At 45.1% G+C, this 21,538-nt stretch overlaps 1 protein-coding gene across 1 annotated transcript in view; it reads right to left on the bottom strand.

Moving 5' to 3' along the window:
* Window positions 1-21,538, bottom strand: part of SVOP (SV2 related protein) — a 66,723-nt gene that overhangs the window by 41,764 nt on the left and 3,421 nt on the right. Inside the window, exons 2-4 of the mRNA XM_055404689.2 lie at window positions 6,964-7,124; window positions 4,113-4,198; window positions 2,362-2,460 (exon numbers count right to left, since the gene is read on the bottom strand). Coding sequence (XP_055260664.1) covers window positions 2,362-2,460; window positions 4,113-4,198; window positions 6,964-7,124 — 346 coding nt within the window. The remainder of the gene's footprint in view (window positions 1-2,361; window positions 2,461-4,112; window positions 4,199-6,963; window positions 7,125-21,538) is intronic.

Genomic DNA, 21,538 nt, shown 5'->3' with positions numbered 1-21,538 from the left:
ATTTCTTGCTGTCTTTTTTTTTTTTTTTTTTCATTTCTTGCTGTCTTTCAGGCGCTCAGTCATGTCTGACTCTCTGTGACCCCGTGGACTGCAGCACACCAGGCTCCCCTGTCCTTCACCATCTCCTGGAGTTTGCTCACACTCATGGCCATTGAGTCAATGACGCCATCCAACCATCTCTTCCTCTGTCGTCCCCTTCTCCTCCTGCCCTCACTCTTTCCTAGCATCAGGGTCTTTTCCAGTGAGTCAGCCCTTCACAAGAGGTGGTCAAAGTATTGGAACTTTTTAAATATGTCTTACCAAATGTTCCCAGGAGCCCCCACGAAGTGGGTGCCATTATCATCCCATTTTACAGATAAGCCAACTAATTGAGGCCCTGAGACAGGAACGGCATTGCCTAGTGTGAGCTGAAACCAAAAGCATTCCTCCAAGCAAGTCCTAGAGCAGTGGGTTCCAAACAGGCTACACAGAGGTGTTCCAAGGGAGAGCAAATTTGGATAATTTTAAAGGAATTAATTTCCACATCCTCAACTTCCATAGAAATTCTTTCCCGAGAACAGGTTAGGGGGTCTCAGCTGTTCCCGGCTCCCCTTCTCAACCAGCCTTCCCCAACTTGTTCATACCTGCCCCTGATGTACCTCATGGCCATCGCTTTGAGGCTAAACCCTCTAGGCTGCTTCCAAAAGGACACCAATGACAGATACAAATCCATTCGCAAGTCATCTTGATTCCATTTTATTATTTTTAACCAAATTGCAGGAGAGGCTAATCAAGCTGTCAGCAAATTAGATCACTAAAAATAATTTTTCATAAACGACTGCTGTGTGCTCTTCAGCACGAAACTTGGAAGTTGCTGAAAAGAATCAAGTGGCTTTAGTTTACTGAGTTCGTATAAAACTCCTTCAGTTCCTCCAGCAAAACTTTTTATATGTGAACAAAACCTTTCATATTCATATCTATTCAGTAAAAATGAATAGCATTACAGCTGAACCCTGTCTCATTTTGGCAAGTCTTTAAATTGTAGCACTGGAGAAGACTCTTGAGAGTCCCTTGAACAGCAAAGAGGTCAAGCCAGTCAATCCTACAGGAAATTAACCCTGAATACTCATTGGAAGGGCTGATTCTGAAGCTGAAGCTCCAATACTTTGGCCACCTGATTTGACAGCTGACTCACTGGAAAAGACCCTGATGCTGGGAAAGATTGAAGGTGGGAGGAGAAGGGAATGACGAGGATGAGATGGTTGGATGGCATCACCGACTCAATGGACATGAGTTTGAGTGAACTCCGGGAGATAGTGGAGGACAGAGGAGCCTGACGTGCTGCAGTCCATGGGGGTCACAAAGAGTCAGATGCAACTTAGCGACTGAAGAACAATTCAAGAATATGTGACACAGTTGAGAAACACTCCATGCTCCTCAACAAGAGGTGCGTTCCTGATAAAAGTGACTTATGTTTAGCAATTATTTATCAAAATTAATTATATCTTGTTTTGATCTGTTGTTTACTACTAAAAATTATCATGGTTAACTTACTGCAGGAGAAACATCTTAAATCTTAGAGCCTTATGATCTCAAAAAATTAAAAACGATAATTGAAAATGTCACAAAAATTATAATAGGGTGATTGATGAAACTTTCAAGCTTAGTAAAACCATACATTGCTTCCTTTGCGGCTCATCTGGTTAAGAATCCACCTGCAATGTGGGAGACCTGGGTTCGATCCCTGGGTTGGGAAGATCCCCTGGAGAAGGGAAAGCCTATCCACTCCAGTATTCTGGCCTAGAGAATGCCATGGACTGTATAGTCCGTGGGGTTGCAAAGAGTTGGACACGACTGAGCAACCTTCACTTTCACAACCTTACATTAAGATAAAATTATATGGAGAAACTGAATGAAAATACCAGTTCAAGAAGAAAACAAGACAAGAATGAAGGGTTCTGCTTCATGCTCCTCCAAGCCTTAGCTCCAGGGAGCACCAGTTCCTACAATTTACTGAACAGGTACTATGTTGTTTCCAACTCTGAAGTCACCTTCATGTGGAAGGAACTGGTGTCTCCTTTTTGGAAGAGCGAGGTTTATAAGGTCTACATGATCCAATCAGGTGGGCTCCAAGCTCCCCGCAACTGAGCAGGATATCTGGGGCCCCCAGATGGGGTTAGAACTGGCTGCAGACCTGCCAGGACACATGAGATGTAGAAGGGAGAAGGGACACTGAGGTCCTGGTGATCCCAGTGAGGGCTTAATTCCTGTCTTCTGAGCCCTTGGCAGCAGCAGGAGGAAGTGGGGGGAATCCTACAGAACGCCCCCCCCCCGGGGGGACCAGAACTGAGCCCGTGAGGAAAGGGCCGCTGGGCTGCCTACCGAGGTCAGCAACGCCACCTGCCAGCTGGGCAGCCGCCACTCGCAGTGCAGCTGCGGCGCAAGGATGCTCAGAATCATCATCTCCATGGCGTCGGCCATCTGCGGGATGCAAGCAAACACGTGAGGCCAGGATGCTGCCCGGGGAAGGGGACGGCTGGCCCCTCACTAAAAATTCTCATGGTAACTCACAGCAGGAGAGAAGAATTTAAACCTTAGAGCCTTATGATCTCAGAAAATTAAAAATGATCATTTAAAATGTCACAAGTCCACAGCCCCAAGCAAGTGCGTAGAAAAACCCCTTTGGACTTTCCTGGTGGTCCAGTGGTTAAGACTCTGCCCTTTCACTGCATGGGGCATGGGTTCAACCCCTAGTCTGGGAAGTTCTGTGTGCCACGTAGTATGGCCCCCCAAAAATTTTAAATAAATCAATTAATTAAAAAAAAAAAAAAGAGATAGACCCCCTCTTCTACCTTCTGCTGAGTGCCCTATCACCCATCAAAACACACTGAAAGTTCCAGAAGTTAAAACAGTGTGGTACCACACAGGAAGTGACAACTAGACATTTAACATTCTTTGTGTGTGTTTCCCTAAGTTTGAATAAAAGTTTAGGGACGCTCCCCGAATGGAGTGGGAAAGTAGCATATTTTGAAAATCAGAAAAACATTTTTTTTTTTAGAAAAACATTTTTATAGAGGTAGAGAGACGGTGATCTTTTTCTCTTGTAGCTCAATCAAAAGCTAGTTTCTCTTTGGTCATGGTTCATGTAGAACTGTCAGTATAATTAACATTAAAGAGTGTGATCTTTTAATATATTAAAACATACTAGGGAGCCTCAGTAATGAAACACTGTGGTACCTTTACAGGATTAAACAGACAGAGCATTGGAACAGAAATGAGAGTCCGGAAGTAAACCCACGTGGCCCTGGGAATGTGGTGGATGATAAAGGCCACTTTGCAAATTAGTGGGGGAAATGAGGTGGGGAAATTGATGACTGTTTGGAAAAATAGGTATTTAAATCTCAGTTTTGCACTATTCATAAAAATCCATTTCACTTGTATTAATGGTCTAGATTAATGGCAGAGGATGAGATGGTTAGACAGCATCACCAACTCAGTGAATATGAATTTGAGCAAACTCTGGAAGACAGTGGGGATTCCCAGGTGGCACTAGTGGTAAGGAATCCAGCTGCCAACGTAGGAGATGTAAGAGACTCAGTTCAGTCCTTGGGTCAGGAGGATCCCCTGGAGGAGGGCACGACAACCCACTCCAGTGTTCTCGCCTGGAGAATCCCATGGACAGAGGAGTCTGGCGGGCTGCAGTCCATGGGGCTGCAGAGTCAGATGTGACTAGGCAACTGGACAACAATGATCTAGATATAGCATTTGTTATGGGTAGATCTGGCAAGTTTAACAAGGAATCACAAGCCCCTCGAAAGAGAAGGCACCTTTTGATCTGTGCGTGTTCTTCTAGGGTGACATTAGAATCTTCGAGTAGCCCTGAGCATCAAAGGGTTGAGAACCACTTAATTAACCAGAAGCTTCAACTCCTGGAGGGCAACTGTCAACCACACCCAACTCCCCCCCAGGCTCAGACTTCATTATCACCCAGGGTCACTCAAACTTTGTCAATTCAAGCAAAAACTCTAAGAGGAGGGAACCATGTCCTCCCTTGGAGAGCATGGAAACCCAGTGGAGCAGCATGGTGTTCCTTGGAGACTGAAGATGATGTCATCGTCCCCAGAGATACTTGCCCAAGCCAAGCCGGTGAGAACAGACAGCTTCCATTGAAATTTTCCAAAACCAATGGCTTCCACCGCATCTTCCACCATGAAAGTATCTGGGAAGGAGAAATGGGAGGGGAAGGAAGGAGTCAGAGCATTTTGTACTTGTCCTAGTTCCGGGGGAGATTTAGGGGGATCCCTGGGCAAGCTCTTTAAAGCAGTGCATGCTGCTTCTAGAACTTATCCTAGGAAAACCTTCCGGCAAGTGTGAAGTGTGCTGCAAAGTCCAATACAATGTGGTTCCTACAAAGGGAGTAAGTGGACAACCCAGAATGTCTATCAACAAGAAACTGGTTAGATTATTTTATGTATTATATATGAATGTCTATATATCTACATCTAAAATACAACCCACCTGTTAAAAAATGCGCAGATTTAGAAAGATGCATACAATATATTGTGAATTAATTTTTAGAAAACAAAGTAAGATAGACAAGGGGAAGTAAGATTGAATGCCCATAGACTGTCAACAGGGTCATGTGTTAGTACTCACTTTTTTGTACATTTTGATCATGTCCCAGTGCATTCCAAATAAACACATGGTATTTGTGTGCTCAGAAAAAAACAAGGATATAATTTAGAAGCTCATAAGTGGCTTTGAGAAAGACTATGGAGGGACTGATGCTAAAGCTGAAACTGCAATACTTTGGCCACCTCATGCGACGAGTTGACTCACTGGAAAAGACTCTGATGCTGGGAAAGGTTGGGGGCGGGAGGAGAAGGGGACGACGGAGAATGAGATGGTTGGATGGCATCATCGACTCTGTGGACATGAGTTTGAGTGTACTCCGGGAGTTGGTGATGGACAGGGAGGCCTGGCGTGCTGTGATTCATGGGGTCGCGGAGAGTCGGACACGACTGAGCGACTGAACTGAACTGAACTGAACTGAAAAGACTAAATACAATGTGGTGCTGGCACCGATTCCTGTAATAGTTCTGCTGGGAGAACTGGTGAAATCTGAATAAAGTCTGGAGTTTCATGGAGGGCATTGCACCAGTGTCAATCTCTTAGTTTTGACAAGTGTGTCATGATTAGGTAAGATACTAACTTTATGGAAAGCTGCATGAAGAGTATACAAAAAAATAATAACAAACAAACAAAAAAGATTTTAAGAAAGAAAAAAAGAGTAGATGAGCACTCTCTGTGCTATCTTTGCAACTTTTCTGTACTTTTAAAATATTCCAAGAAAAAAATGAAAATTAACTGAAAAATAAAAATACTAAAGGAGCATGCTGCGTGGCCGTCTGTGGGGGTGCCTCTGAGGATCTTATCTGCCCCTGCTGGGAGTTGTCATCTTATTGGAATTTCAATCATGAGCCTCTTACATCAACCATCATTTTCTCCTGAAGTATGAGCTGGTGGTTATCACACCAGCAGGGTCTGGTTTCCTTCAATAATATTGAGGAGAAAGCAGAGTGAGTCCTGTAACGGCATCAATAATAAGAACAGTAATAGCAATAATATAATTGTATATTTACTGGGGGCTCAGTGTGTGTCAGGCACTGCCCTACGAGAGTGGTCCCTATCCCTTCTGGCAACAGTGACCTGTTTCATGGAAGACAGTTTTTCCAGACAGGGGCAGCTTTGGGGATCATTCAAGCGTATTACATCTATTGTGCATTTTATCTGTTTTGTAGCAACCTCAGAGTATTCCGCCTTGACTTTATGGCTAGGGTTCTCGCTAGGGCTGATCTGACAGGAGGCGGAGCTCAGGTAGCAATGGGAGTGATGGGGAGCGGCTGTAAAGACAGAGCAAGCTTGCTCACCCACTGCTCACTTCTAGCCGTGTGGCCCGGTTTCTAACAGGCCACAAACTGGAACCAGGGGTTGGGGACCCATGCTCCAAGAGCTTGCTGTACATAATCTCACTGAGTCCCTGTGACACCTACTAGTTAAAGGCTCAGTCTTAGCCCCATTTTTCAGAGGAGGACATGGACTTGCCCAGTGTTAATACAGCTGGCACACTGCAGATCTGGGAATTTAGCCCAGATCAGCCTGAACCTGAAGCCACTGCTTCTAACCTCTGCCTTCACTCCCACTCCAGTCATTGCCTCCTTAGATCTGCCAACAACAGGCCTTGGGCTCAAGCTGTTAATCCTCTCTCTGGTTGGGAATCTGGGCCCTTTGAGGAACGAATGGAATGTTTTCATGCATCAGCATTATCAGATTGTAAGGGGAGACCAGGTCCCCTGTGAGCATTTCAGGTCTCCTTTAACCATCTCCACTCGGAGGGAGCACAAGGTCACAGGTAGGGATGTGGTCTCTGAGGCCAGATTTCCTGGGTGTAAATCCAGCTTGGCTAAGTTCTAATTGTGTGACCCTGGGCAACATACGTAACCTTTCCGTGCTTCTGTGGCCTCTCCTGCAAAATGGGGAAGATGACTGTAATCGCTCCAATTGGAACTGTTGTGAAGATGAAATAGGTAATATATGTAAAGTGCTTAGAACCGTGCCTGGCACAGAGCAAACTCTCAGCCTGCGTCTGTGGCGCTAATCACTGTTGTCATCTTTACAGTCACCATCACCATCACCACCGTCTCATCGTCATCACCACCCTCAGCCTCAGCCTCAGCCTCATCACCGTGGCTGCCACCCTCAGCCAAGTGTTAGTCGATAAGGTGGACTGTCAGGGATGGTGACGCAGCCTCGCCTGCTGAAGAAAGCCATGCAGGTCCAGCCCACACTTCCAGTGTCACCCCTGGTCCTCCAGGCCCTCCCACCTGCCCCTTCACAAGATCCCTCTGAGGACCATCTAGAGAGGCAACCCTGGTGCCTCCGAGCCCCTGACTGTGGCCTGCCCCAGCTGCAGGGTCCCCTCACCGTCGGTGGGATTGGCAAATTCCTTGGGCACGGCCGCCCCATCGTCCAGCTCCACGGCCTCTAAGCCTGCACGGACCCCTTCGATCTGGACCTCATGCTCTCCCGAAGCCGTGTCGTCCTCTGACCTTGCACTCTCACCTGTGCGACGGAATTTCACCACCCTAGAGGAGAGAGCAGACCCGGTCACGATGGCTAGAACTCCTCCTCAATGACCTTGTGGTACAGGTGTGCCCAAGACAGGTGAAAAGCTTTCTCTCATGGTCCATGAATGGGTGAAAGAGGTAGGGGCTGGCATTTTTGTTGAGTTGGGCTGTGGGGAGGGTGACAACTTTAAAAGTTATGTATCAGGGCTGCCTAGTACAGTTGGACAGGTTGGGCACTGCACAACTCCAGGGGGAGCCCTGTTCACATAGTAAGCTATGTGAATGAGGATATCTTTGTTCTAGACCTAAATACCGTTTGGAAGCATATGTGTTTCAGAATTTATACTCATTTGTCTGTATCTAATGTAAGTAACAGTTTGGTCACATAAGGATTGCTTTATGCTTACAAAAAGCTGCCCACACAGTATCTCTTATTTAAAGTGAATATCAAAGTTTTAAAATTAAAAGAATTCACAAAGAAATCCAGATTCCTGATGTCCCTTTAAAAAATAGAATATCTGGCCATCTGGGACCCACATTCTAATAAGGGACCAGCATGGCTAGACCAGAGCAGTGTGTCCTTTGCATATGGGCCACTCGATCCACAGATGACTGACAGTCTCATCCTCTCCAAAAGACCTCCAGCCCTGACGGTCTCTTGTCATTTTTCTTTACACTTAACTCTGTGTTCCTCTCACTTGGCACTTTGTTCCCTCTGCCCCCATAGGCATTTGAGTTTGAGACCCCATGGACTTCACTCTCAATGCAAAACATTCCTTCACACTGTGCTATTTCTTGTGACTCTGGGAAATGCCTTGATTTCTTTGAGCAGCAACTTATTCATCTGAGACCCAGGCAAAAACATAATAACTTGTCTCCTTCTAGCTTCTTCATCCCGAAACAAAACTCCTGCTTTCTGCCAGCCCTGGGATGGGTTGCAAGGTCATGGCAGTAACAGAAGAGATGAGTCCCTCCCTTCCCAGTAGACAGCCATATGGAATGAGTGATGCCCATTCCTCCCTGGGCTTTGAGAAAAGAAGTCTGGGATGCCAAGGGTATGAAGGGCAGAGGGCTGATGAGGGCATGCGTGAGTGCTCAGTTACTCCATTGTCTCTGACTCTTTGCCACCCTATGGACTGTAACCCACCAGGCTCCCCTGTCCATAGGATTTCCCAGGCAAGAATACTGGAGTGGGTTGCCATTTCCTCTTCCAGGGGATTTTCCCGACCCAAGGATAGAACCTTCATCTCCTGCATAAGCTGGCGGATTCTTTACCACTGAGCCATCAAGGAAGCCTGATGACAAGGGACGGCAAATTTGGGCAACATTTTTAAAAGGTAAAAACATAAATTTCTACGTTAAAAAAAATATTGGTATCATCATCATCAATTAACTATTGCCTTATTCCGCACATTTCACCAAGAATAATTAGTGCTCTGGCATAGAAAGCGTGAGTCTCCAGATTCCAGAAGCCCAGGGGAATCTTCCTTGCTTGTGAATTGGGAGAAAAGGCAGATGATATCACAGCAATTTTGTTAATACCGGAAACACCATTCGATGGCGAGGCTGAACTGGGAAAGTTCCAGCTGTCAAGCTCGTCTCGGGCTGGAAATATGGGGCAGAGTACAGCGCACAGGGTCTGCAGGCAGAGCGGCTGGGACTGAACGTTGGGGCAATCACTCCACCACCAGCCGCCAGCTCCACCACGCCCCCTCTCCGCCACGCCCCCAACCTTCCAGCGGCTCCCGTGCCTCGTTCTAGACGTTGCTCTCCACGCACTTGATCTGCACAGCAGCCCTGTTGTTTGTTGTTTAGTCACTCAGCCATGTCTGCCTCTTTGCAGCCCTATGGACTGTAGCCCGCCAGGCTCCTCTGTCTGTGGGATTCTCCAGGCAAGAATACTGGAGTGGGTAGCCATTTCCTTCTCCAGGGGATCTTCCCGACCCAGGGATCACACCCATGTCTCCTGCTTGGCAGGTGGATCCTTTACCACTGAGCCAACAGGGAAGCACAACAATTCTATGAGGTTGGTATTTTTATAACCATTGTACAGACAAGAAAACGGAGGCCCCAGAAGTCACGGGACTTAACCATGGTCACAGAGCTAAAAAGGCATGGAGCAAGGGGTCACCCTTAGGTCAAAACTTTGTGTTTCTGGCCAAAGACAGGATTCCAGTCAAACCCTTCCATTCCTCCCACTTTACTCCATTCCTCCCCCACAAAATCTTTTATTTTGAAATATTTAAAGCAGGTAAAAATAAACAGATAACAATGAGAGAACTATCTTTGCTTCTTATCCAGCTTCAGGACTAGACCCTACTAGAAGGTTGAACTATATGAAATTGCTAACATTTGATTATAATTCATTTGAAGCCACCAGGTCTCTTTTCCAATCTCCATCTCTCAATACAGCTTGAAAGAACCGAGGCTTCAGCCTGGATGTCAGTGGTAAAGAATCCGCCTACCAATGCAGGAGATGCGGGTTCGATCCCTGGGTTGGGAAGAACCCCTGGAGAAGGAGAGGGCAACTCACTCCAGTATTCTTGCCTGGGAAATCCCATGGGCAGGGGAGCCTGGCAGGCCAAAGTCTAGTGGGTCACAAAGAGTCGGATACAACTTAGCAACTAAACAACAGCAGCTTTGCAGGGGGATGGTGCTGATGGAGATTATGGGGAAGCTCTGAAGCCAGTGCCTACAAACTGAGTCTCAAATAAACCCCCCAAGACCATACTGATGTGCAGCATTTGCCAATATCTGTGGGGTAAATAACTCCCACCACAACCAGCTTTAAGCTCTCAACAGTTAAATAAAAGGCTCTGAGATTTCCTGAATATCTAACCATCAGATCTGCTCACTAAAGCCACTCTGAGCAGTCTCCAGCATAACCACTGTAAGGTCCTCGAGTCACTGTCAGAAGCTACAACACGGTTGAACCTTGAAACACAATGCTGAGTGAAAGCAGCCAGACACAGAGATTCACATATGCGTGATCCCATTTATGTGAAGCAACTTCAGAGTGACAGAAAGCAGATCAGTGGTTGCCAGGGGCTGGGGAAGGAGGGAGACGGAGTGACTGTCTTAATGGCACAGAATTCCCTTTTGGGGATGATGAAATTGGTCTGGAATTAGACAGAAGGGAAGGTTGTACAACACTGTGAATGTACGTCCATGATGACAGCAGCACTATTCATGACAGCCCAAAGGTGAAACAACCCAGTGTCCATCAGTGGATGAGTGGGTAAGCAAACTACAGTCTATACAGACAGTGGAATATTACTCAGCTTCAAAAAGGAAGGGAAGGGGGAACTCCCCAGCAGTCCAGTGGTTAGGACTCCTTGCTTCCACTGCAGGGAGCATGGGTTCAATCCCTGACTGGGGAACTAAAAATATGGCATGCTGTGAAGTGTGACCAAAATAAATAAATAAAAATTATTTCTTTATAATTTATAAAAAATAACTAATAAAATAAAAATGGCTTTATAAAAAGAGGCGTATACTAGGGTAAAGATTCAATAAAATTAATAATTTTTTTTAAAAAAGGGAAAAGTGAAAGTATTTGTCACTCAGTCCTGTCCAACTCTTTTGCAACGCCATGGACTGCAACCCACCAGGCTCCTCTGTCCATGGGATTTCCCAGGCAAGAATACTGGAGTCGGTTGCCATTTCCTTCTCCAGGGGATCTTCCTGACCCAGAGATTGAACTCACATCTCCTTCAGAGATCATACATTGGCAGGCAGGTTCTTTACCACTGAGCCACTTGGGAAGTCCGAAAAATAAAATAAAAAGGGAAGGGAAGGGGAAATCCCCTGGTTGCCTAATGGTTAGGGCTCTGTGTTTTCATAACTGAGGGCCTTCGATCCCTGGTCAGGGAACTAAGATCCCACAAGCTGTGCACCAAAAAAAAAAAAGGAACTGGAAAGGAAGGAAATTCTACACATTACATAACATGGATGAGACTTGAAGACATTGTGCTAAGCGAGATATGCCAGTCACAAAAGATAAATACTGCATGATTCTACTTGGACACTTAGCGCAGTCAACCCAGAGACAGAAAGCAGAATGACGGCCCCAGGGGCTGGGGGAGGAAGACTTAGGGACTCTGTGTTTAACAGGTACAGGGGTTCAGTTCGGAAAGATGAAAGCTGTCCTGGAGACGGATGGTACTGATGGTTGCTCAATGCGAAGGCACTTAATGCCACAGACCTGTGCTCTTAAAAATGGTTACCATGGTGAATTTTATCTTATTTTGCCATGCCCCTCTCTCCCCTAAACCCCCAAACCCTCAACCCTTAGCACTGCTGTAGATGTCACCTCTTAGTGAAATTTATCAGAGAAAGACAAACGCTGTATATTATCATTTATATGTGGAATCTAAAAATGAAATATACTAGTGAATTTAACAAAAAAGAAGCAGGACCTGTGGATACAGAGAACAAACTAGTGGTTACCAGCAGGAAGGGTGAAAGGGTTAGGGGCAAGATAGGGGCAGGGGATTAAAAGATATAAATTACTGTGTATAAAATAGATATATTGTGCAGTACAGGGAATACAGCCAATATTTTATAATAATATAAATGGAGCCTAATCTTTAGAAATTGTGAATCACTATGTTTTAAACCTGAAACCAAAATAATATTGTAAATCAACTTTTTGTTGATCAGTTGTCAAGTCATGTCAGACTCTTTGCGACCTCATGGACTGCAGCACGCCAGGCCTCCCTGTCCTTCACCATCTCCCAGAATTCACCCAAGTTCACATCCATAGAATCGGTGATGCCATCCAACCATCTCATCCTCTGTTGTCCTCTTCTCCTTATATAAGTATTATATATAAATGTATAAATATGTAATTATTTATATGTATATGTATTTACAATTATTTACATATGTAAATACAAAAATGCATGTGGATATACACATACAATTTTTTATACCTCAATAAAAATTTCATGTATATATCCACATGCATTTTTGTATTTTAAATGTAAATAATTATAAATACACACATATATAAATATTATAGCTATAAACATATATACTTTTATATGTCAGTATATAAATTAATATTTGTAAATATAAACATGTATTTATATATAATATTATACATGTGGATGCATGTACTTCTACATAGATATTCTGTAGATTGCGAGAAAAGCTGTAAATGAAATGAACTGGATGCAGTGAGAGGCTGGGGGTGTGGTGAGTGGGAGAGACATTTCAACCCTGTAACCCACTGAGGGGTGATGCAAAGTGGGCTCCAGGAAGGAAGCAACAAAGAGTAGGACTCTCAGTCCCCTGGAAGCAACCCCCCAACTCAAAACTACAAACAGTCCCCCGAGGTATTAACAGAAGATAGAATGTTAAGGAAATGAACGTTTACATGCATTATCAGTTCCTTTTCAGGGGTGAAGGGAAGGTCCGTGGCTCGCCCTTGACTCTGAGGGTAACATCACAGAAGAAGACGGCTATGTGGTCTGACATGCTCCCTTTCACCACACCGTCTCCTCCAGGACCGTCCAGGGCTCTGTGCTTCCTTCTTTGAATAAGAGCTTCCACTGCAACCTTCTGGGAAGGTAAGCAGTGATATGGGCTTCCCAGCTGGCTCAGTGGTGAAGAATCCGCCTGCCCATGCAGGAGTCGCAGGTTCGAGCTCGGTGTCAGGAAGATCCCCTGGAGAAGGAAATGGCAACCTGCCCCAGTATTCTTGCCTGGAAAATCCCATGGACAGAGAAACCTGGAGGGCTACCATCCATGGGGTTGCAAACAGTCAGACACGACTGCGCATGCATGAAAGCTGTGATATCTTTCCAAATTTTTAGTGCTTCGAGCTCCAAACCAGAATGTGAGATTGTGCTGGCAGTTCATTGTGGGGACAGTCATGGTAAGCAGTGGTTTACCCTCCCAATAATGGCAGATATGGATTGTCAACTTGCCATGTGTCAGGCCCAATGTTTGCACATTGCATCATTAAATTATTTATTCCCACTTTCATTGTCCCCATTTTACAGAGGTGGACACTCAAGCACAAGGGGCTGGGAGCTTGCCCAAGGTCACACAGTAAGTGTCGAGGCTTTGGCGAAGCTATCTGATTACAGCATCCCCACCTCCAGCCACTTTGCTGCAAATAATACAAAACCAGAAATAATCACCAGGAGAGGAGTAAGTAAATAGATGATGGAATAGCCACTAAAGAAAATGTTTTTTAAAAAATAAAAAAAAAACATTTTATTGGGACGTCCCTGTTGGTCCAGTGGTTAAGACTCTGCACTTCCACTTCAGGGGGTGTGGGTTCCATCCCTGGTCAGGGAACTGAGATCCTGGAGGCTGCATGATGTGGTCAAAAAAAAAAAATTTTTTTTTAATTTGTGTTGATCTGTGTCACAATAGGTGAAAGTGGAAACAACTTAAGTGGCTATCAGTGGATGAATGGATAAACAAACAACCGAGGATTATTCAGTCTTAAAAAGGATGGAAATTCTGACCCATGTTACAACATGGATGTACTTTGAAGACACTGTGCTAAGTGAAATGAAACCAACACCAAAGGGCAATTACTGTCCTAGTCCGCCTATCTAAATGGGCTTACAATAGTCAAAGTCACGGACAGAGAAAGCGGACAGTGGCCACCAAGCTCTGGGGGACAGAGGGGAGCGGGGAGTTAGTGTTTATCGGGTACAGAGTTTCAGCTGAGGAAGATGAGAAAATTCTGGAGATGGATGGTGGTAACGGTGACACACACTGAATATGATTCACACCAGTAACCGCAAAATTGTTGAAATGGGAAATGTTATAGCGACTATTTTATCACAATAAACACACATAATGAACAGACACACACGCAAGTCGGTTGCAAGAACTAACAGGAAACGATTGTTGGGGCTCATTTGTTTTTGGCCACACAGCTTGTGGGATCCTAGTTCCCAGAGTAGGGATCAAATCCAGGGACGTGGCAGTGAAAGCCACTGGACTGCCAGGGAATTCCTGCCGGGGCTCACTGTTAAATGTGCTAGGCTACAGTCCCATGATCTAGGTTCTTGGTACTAAGGTTTAAGTATGGTCTTGAACCAGAGACCCAGCCTCCCCAGGGACTTGTTAGAAATGCTGAGCCTCAGGTCCCGACCGAGATCTACTAAATCAACATCTGCACTGTAACCAAGTCCCCAGGGAATTCATGTGCATGAATTCATGTGCATGTCCAAGTATGCCCAAGAATATTTTCGCTTTTGCCATCGAACACTCTGGAAGGATACTTAAGAAGCCTGAGACTGGTTGGTTTTGGGAAGGAGGACGGATGGGTATGGGGAGTTTTGAGGGAAAGAAATTTCTTTTTACTTTTCATTTTGGATCCCTCTGTAATACGTAAAATTTTAAACCTGCACATCTATTAACTTAAAGAATCAATATAAATCACAATAGCAACTATTCACAGAACGCTTGTCCATCTGTAACATCAGCTAAGCATGTTACAGACACGTTCATCTGTGACGTGGGATGAAGACAGGCTTGCAGGACTGTCGTGAAGATAAACTGAGCCTGATGAACAGAAAACTGGCGGCATTGTGTCAGTATTGGCTTTCCTCCAACCCAGCTTCGTTCAAGTCACCTTTGTGCCTTGAGCATGGAGGACACTGACCTTTGGGAAATTTGACTTTGAGAAATGGCTTAGCTCCCTGGTGTTTTAAGCCAGGATCTGCTCACATTCCTTCTCTGGCAGTTCACTAGAAGCCAGGGCCCTTTATTTATTAAAACTTGTTTTAAGACGGATGTAAAGAGAGACCTCTGACATTAAATTACACTCACAAAGCCAGACTACATTTTGAATCAGATGGGTTCCTAAAAGCAGTTATCAGCGACATGAGCCAAGATTTTCCAAGGAGGGGAAAAAATGTAATATGAAAGAAAAAGAAAATAGCAGTGGCATATGTTAACTATATGAGGGCTTTGAAACAAGCTGGCTCACAGTTTCTTGGCATTTGTTGTGTATATATAGCATATAATTTACCAAAATAGCAGGGAACATTTGTTTTACATAATTTTGCTATTGAAAGAAGAGAAGAGCTTGAGGAAATAACTGTCAGCCCAAAGATTTTGCTTGAACCATCATGTAATTCACCTCAGTACCTTAAATTAGGGTCTGAGATGCAATTAGGGTAAGGACGTTTTTTTTTTTTTTTCCTATTTTCATCTGAGCTTCTGGGTATTTATCCCGAGTTAATGAATCTATCAGACTGAAAAAGGAAGCCTGTGCCTAATTGTGATTATGACAGGGTAGCATTTCAAGTCCCGCCTAAAGATGGGGGGTGTCATAGAAAGGAGCGCCCAACTCTGCAAACAGACTGATTTGGGTTTGAATTTCCTGCCCTCACTACTCGGCAGCTCTGAGGTTAGGTTACTTTACTTCTCTGGGTCTCAGTTTCCTGCTGGTAGAATGGAGATGGTAATTCCCATCTCACAGGGTTGCCATGGAGATTAAAGGAGTCAACAGAGAGAGCATCTCAAAAGAGTCTGGCACCCTTCTTCAGGTTTTATTTTATTTTACGTGGTCATGCCATGCAGCATGTGGCATCTTAGTTCCCTGACCAAGGATCGAACCTGTGCCCCCTACATTGGAAGAGCCTGGTGTTAACCACTGGACCACCAAGGAAGTCCCTATTCCTCAGTATTTTACTAAGTGTTTATTGAGTGCTGAAGGCTCAGATACAAAGGGAGATAAAATATACCTGCCCTTCTGAAATGGATTCCCTATTGAGAAGACGGTTAATAGACAAGTAAACAAGAAATCATTATACGTTAGAAAATGAATGAACCTTGAGACGGAAAGAAATAGGGTGCCAAGATAAAGAACAATTGGAGGGAAGAGTAGTCAGGATAGACTTGCCTGAGGTCTGGGGACCAGGAGAGTCCCACGGAGATGGGGGAGAACAAAGACCCAGGGAGCAGGACCAAGGAGTAGAGGTCGGAGAGACAGGCTGAATGATACAGAGACCACAGGGTTTTTCATGCTTTCCTGAGGTCAGTGGGATGCCACTGAAAGGTTGACAAGTAGGGTGAGACGGGGGAAGGTGATCAGAGTTGACTCTGAGATCATTCAGGCATATTTTGCTATAAGAGGATGAACAGACTGTGGGCAGTGTTTTAAAATACCAGAGAAGGAAACGGCAACCGACTCCAGTATTCTTGCCTGGAAAATCCCATTGAGTCAATCTTACATTTATTTATTTTTTGACCGTGCGGCACGTGGGATCTTAGTTCCCCAACCAGGGATCAAACCCAAGACCCTGCATTGGATGGGCACAGTCTTAACCACTGGACTGCCAGGGAAGTCCCTAAAATATTGGTTTTATTATAATTTAGGTGTGGCAAACAGATCAGGAGATGACTGCCAACTGAAGACTTTAGACTCTGTTATACTCACAGATTCCAAGAAGAGGGGGCATGCCACATTTTTTTTGGGGGGGTAGCCAAAAGAGGAAACACCTGGATCAGTAAGGAGGAAAGTGAAAGTGAAAGCCACTCAGTTGTGTCCAACTCTTTGTGACCCCATGGACTATACAGTCCATGGAATTCTCCAGGCCAGAATACTGGAGTGGGTAGCCGTTCCCTCCTCCAGATCTTCCCAACCCAGGGATCAAACCCAGGTCTCCCACATTACAGGTGGATTCTTTACCAGCTGAGCCACCAGGGAAGCCCAAGCATACTGGAACAGGTAGCCTATCCCTTCTCCAGCGGATCTTCCCGACCCAGGAATCGAACTGGGGAGGCAAGGGTGAGGATAAAATCTGGGGCAGAGTCTTTACTATGGTTTCCACAGGAAGGAACAGGTGAGGCAGGGAAGGCAGGTTGAGGATCAGCTACTTTGAGTCATTTCTCCAGGCTCTGAGCATAGGGACTGTCTCCAGTTGTCTGGTATTTGGTCCTCGTGTGATTAGTGCAGGTGGATTAGTGGCTTTGGATTGGTTGGTTTGCACACAAAAGGTCCACTGGCAGGTGACTTATTTACTAGTTAACCCTGGGAGGGGAGAGCCCTCCAGAATCTGCAAGGCCCCAAAAGGTCAAAACATCAGAATACAGAAAATAAAAAGCATGATTAATGCACAAAGATTAACACATGACAAGCATGCAGTGAGGACATTCTATGTGTCAGACCACATTCTTGTCCTCATGGAGTTTATAGTCTTTTACCAAAGTATCCTGAAGTTGTCCCTACATGACTAATGTGAGAAAAGTGAGATGTAAAGAGAGGTCTGAAGATGCGCTGGAAATGGAGAGACTGAAAACTGTGCCGTCTAAACTAAAACACCTTAGAGAAGTGGTTCTCAATGGGGTGACACTGGCAATGTCTGGAGACAGTTTTGATTGTCACAACTTGGAGGGGGGAGTGAATATGATGAAACAAGGCCACGTCTGATCTTTCCATGGGGACTCAGTGCTTTAGCTGCTAAAACTTAATACTGGTGGCCCCTGCTGTCAAGGAGATGTTAAGCTGATGAACAGATTTTTCTGATTTTTTTAATGTATACAGTTTTTACTTAATCCTGTGGCTTGATCTACCCTAAAATCCAGTATCAGATGGAATATAGGCAATGTCCCATGAATTTGGGATCCATTAGACCCCTGGTGTGTCAAGCTTTCATACAACTGAGTGAAGACAGACACTAAACAATAAATAAGCAAATTATATGGTATGTTGGAAGGTAATGTGCGATTAAAAAAAAAGGAAAAGCAGGGACTTCCCTGACAGTCCAGTGGTTAGGACTTTGCCTTCCAGCGCAGGGGGTGCAGGTTTGATCCGTGGTCAGGAAGCAAAGATCCCACATTGCCTCACGGTCAAAAAAACAAAACATAAACCAGACCCAATACTGTTAACAAATTCAGTAAAGACTTTAAAAACGGTCCACATTTAAAAATAAAAATCTTAAAGAGGAAAAGCTGAACATGGTATTGGAAGATGGGGGAAGAGGGCTATGATTTTTTTCAACTACAGTAAAATATACATAAGATAACATTTATCATTTTAAGCATTTTTAAAGAATATAGTTCAGTGGGCATTAAGTATATTCACAATATTGCACAATCATTACCACTGTTCATCCACAGAACTTTTTTCATCTTGTAAAAATGGACACAGTGTACCCACTACACAGATCCCCCTCCTCTCCTTCCCCAGCCTCTGGCAACAACCATTCTACTTTATGTCCCTATGAATTTGATTGCTTTAGAAACCTCACAGAGTGGAATCATACAGTAGCTGTCCTCTGGCAACTGGCTTATTTCACTTAGCATAATGTCTTCAAGGTTTATCTGTGTTGTAGCATGTTTCAGGATTCCCTTCCTTTTTGAAGGCTACATAATATTCCATCATATGGATAGACCACATTTGTTTATCTACTCATCATGAAGGGACACTTAGGTGGCTTCCATCTTTTGGCTACTGTGAATAATGCTGCTATGAACATGGCTGTACAAATATCTCTTCAGTATTCTGCTTTCCACTCTTGTGGGTATATACCCAGAAGTGAAATTGCTGGGTCCTATGGTAATTCTTGGAGAAGGCAATGGCAAGCCACTCCAGTACTCTTGCCTAGAAAATCCCATGGATGGAGGAGCCTGGTAGGCTGCAGTCCGTGGGGTCGCTAAGGGTCAGACACAACTGAGCGACTTCCCTTTCACTTTTCACTTTCACACATTGGAGAAGGAAATGGCAACCCACTCCAGTGATCTTGCCTGGAGAATCCCAGGGACGGGGGACCCTGGTGGGCTTCTGTCTATGGGGTCACACAGAGTCGGACACGACTGAAGTGACGCAGCAGCAGCAGCATGGTAATTCTTAATTTTTTGAGGAGCCTCCATACTGTTTTCTGTGGAGGCTGCCCCATTTTTCATTCTCACCAACAGTCAGTGTGTAAGAATTCCATTTTCTCCATATCCTCACCAAGACTTGTTGTTTTTATTTATTTTTTCTAGTAGCCATCCAAGAAGCCCAGTGTGCTGCAGTTCATGGGGTTGCAAAGAGTCAGACACAACTGAGCAACTGAATAACAACAAAAATCCTAATGGCAGTAAGAGAGGGCTACAAATTTTAAGGAGGTGATGAGGGTAGGCTTGGGTGAGATGGTAGCCTTTGAGATCTGAGTAAAGCAGATACCTAGGTGAAGCGCTTTCTAGGTAGAGAGAACAGTGGATGCTGGAGCAGGAACCCGCCTGGTGTGTTTAAGGAACAACAAGGGGACCATGGGCTTTCCTGGTAGCTCAGATAGTAAAGAATCTGTCTGCAATTTAGGAGACCAGGGTTGCATCCCCGGGTCGAGAAGATCCCCTGGAAAAGAGAATGGCAACCTACTCCAGTATTCTTGCCTGTATAATTCCATGGACAGAGGAGCCTGGCAGGCTACATTCTATGGGGTTGCAGAGTCAGACACAACTGAGCAACTCACACACACACACACACACACACACACACACACGGGAACCAGAATGGCTGCTTGAGGGGGTGAAAGAATAGAGAAGCCAAGGTGAAATGGGACCCCTAGGACGGTTTTGGAACAGAAGAGGCTTGTGAGTTGACTTCTAAAGAATCCCTCCGGGGACTTTCCCTGGTGGTCCAGTGGCTAAGACTTCATGCTCCCAAGGCAGGGGGGCCCCAAGTTCAATCCCTGGTCAGGGAACTAGATCCCATATGCTGCAACTAAAGATCCTGCATGCCGCAACTACAACCCAGCACAGCCAAATAAATAAATAATATTTTTTTAAAGAATCCCTCTGACCGCTGCGTTGAGAACGTGCTGCAGGGAGACAAGGGCAGGACTGGGAAGACCAGCAAGATAACCCCTGGAACCACCCAGGGTCAGAGACGATGGGGACTTGAACCAAGGAGTAGCAGTAGAGTTGGAGAGAAGTGGTCGGAGTTTAGATGGAGCTTAAAGGCAGGACCAAGAGAATTTCCTGATGGGCTGAAGTGAAATCTGAGGGAAGGAGTCAAAATGGACTCCAAATGGGGTGGACGGAGTCACCATCAACTGGGAGAGGCTGAAAGAGGAGCAGAGTGCAGGAAAGATCAGGACTTCGAGTTTGGACGTGTGCTTCCATTAGCTTTCATCAGGACATCTTAGGATTCTGAAAAGGAGACCATGGCTTCCAGGTGCTTTGCTACTTGAACAAGCTGGAGGATGAGGGGAAAATGTCCAGAGTGAAGAAGACAAATAACAGTAGTACCAACTGGATGAGCCCTTCTGTGGAGCCAGGCACTGTGCTGGGACATCCCAGTGGTGACCTGCCTGATCCTCACAATGGCCCTGCCATGCAGATGGCGCTATTATCCCAACATTATATATGAAGTCACTAGGCCAGGGTCACCCAGATGGTAAGTGGCAGAGCCAGAGTTTGAACCCAGATCTGCCTGACTCAGAGCCTGCACTTTTACCCAAGGAAGCCCCAGGAGGAGTCAGAAGATTCATTGAGCTGATGGACTTCAGCTCAATCTTTATTTTTTTAATACTTATTTTTATGTTATTTATTGAGCTGTTCCAGGTCTTAGTTGCGGCATGCGGCATCTTTACTTGCAGCATGCAAACTCATAGTTGCGGCATGTGGGATCTAGTCACCTGACCAGGGATCAAACCCAGGGCCCCTGCATTGGGAGCCTGGACCACCAGGGAAGTCCCTAAGCTCGATCTTGAAAGACAGGGTTGGTAAGAAAGGAGAGAGTGGATCGAGCGAACACCAGATAAATTTCCAATTTCTTGTCCTTACTACAGGGTCCTGTGTAGCCTGGTCCCTACCATCCTCTGCAGCCTTCCCTCTAGTCACGTGCTCATGAAGCTCCACTGGCCTGATTTTGAGCTCTTCCCCTCACACAGTTCCCACTATTGGCAAGCTCCCTCCTATCTCTTCTCCTGGCTGACTTCTACACATGTCTAGGGGTTCAGCTCCAATGTCACTTCCTCCAAGAAGCCTTCTCTGATCTGCCTCTCTGCCATCTAGAACTAGACTTGTCGCATCTGCTACATTTGTGGAGAAAAGGGAACCCTCCTGTGCTGTTGGCAGGAATATAAATTGGTGCAGCCATTATGGAGAACAGTATGGAGTTTCCTTAGAAAACTAAAAATAGAGTTACCATATGATCCAGCAATCCCACTCTTGGGCATATATTCAGAGAAAACCATAATTCAAAAAGATACATGCACCCCAGTGTTCATAGCAGCACTATTTCTAACAGCCAAGAAGACCTGGAAACAATTTAAGTGTCTGTCCATTGATAGACAGATGGATAAAGGAGGTGTGGGGTATACACACAAATCAGAATACTACTCAGGCATTAAAAAGAAGGAGATAATGCCATTTGCATTTGCAGCAAGGTGGATTATCACACTGGAGATGCTCATACTAACTGAAGTAAGTAGCCCTTAATTCTCATAATTATTATGCAACTGTGT

Source organism: Moschus berezovskii, chromosome 19, assembly GCF_049115385.1.
Source record: "Moschus berezovskii isolate FMDL1 chromosome 19, NW_MosBer_1.0, whole genome shotgun sequence".
Taxonomy (NCBI): domain Eukaryota; kingdom Metazoa; phylum Chordata; class Mammalia; order Artiodactyla; family Moschidae; genus Moschus; species Moschus berezovskii.
The sequence above is the reverse complement of the archived record's forward strand: the minus strand, read 5'-3'. Positions and strand labels throughout refer to the sequence as shown.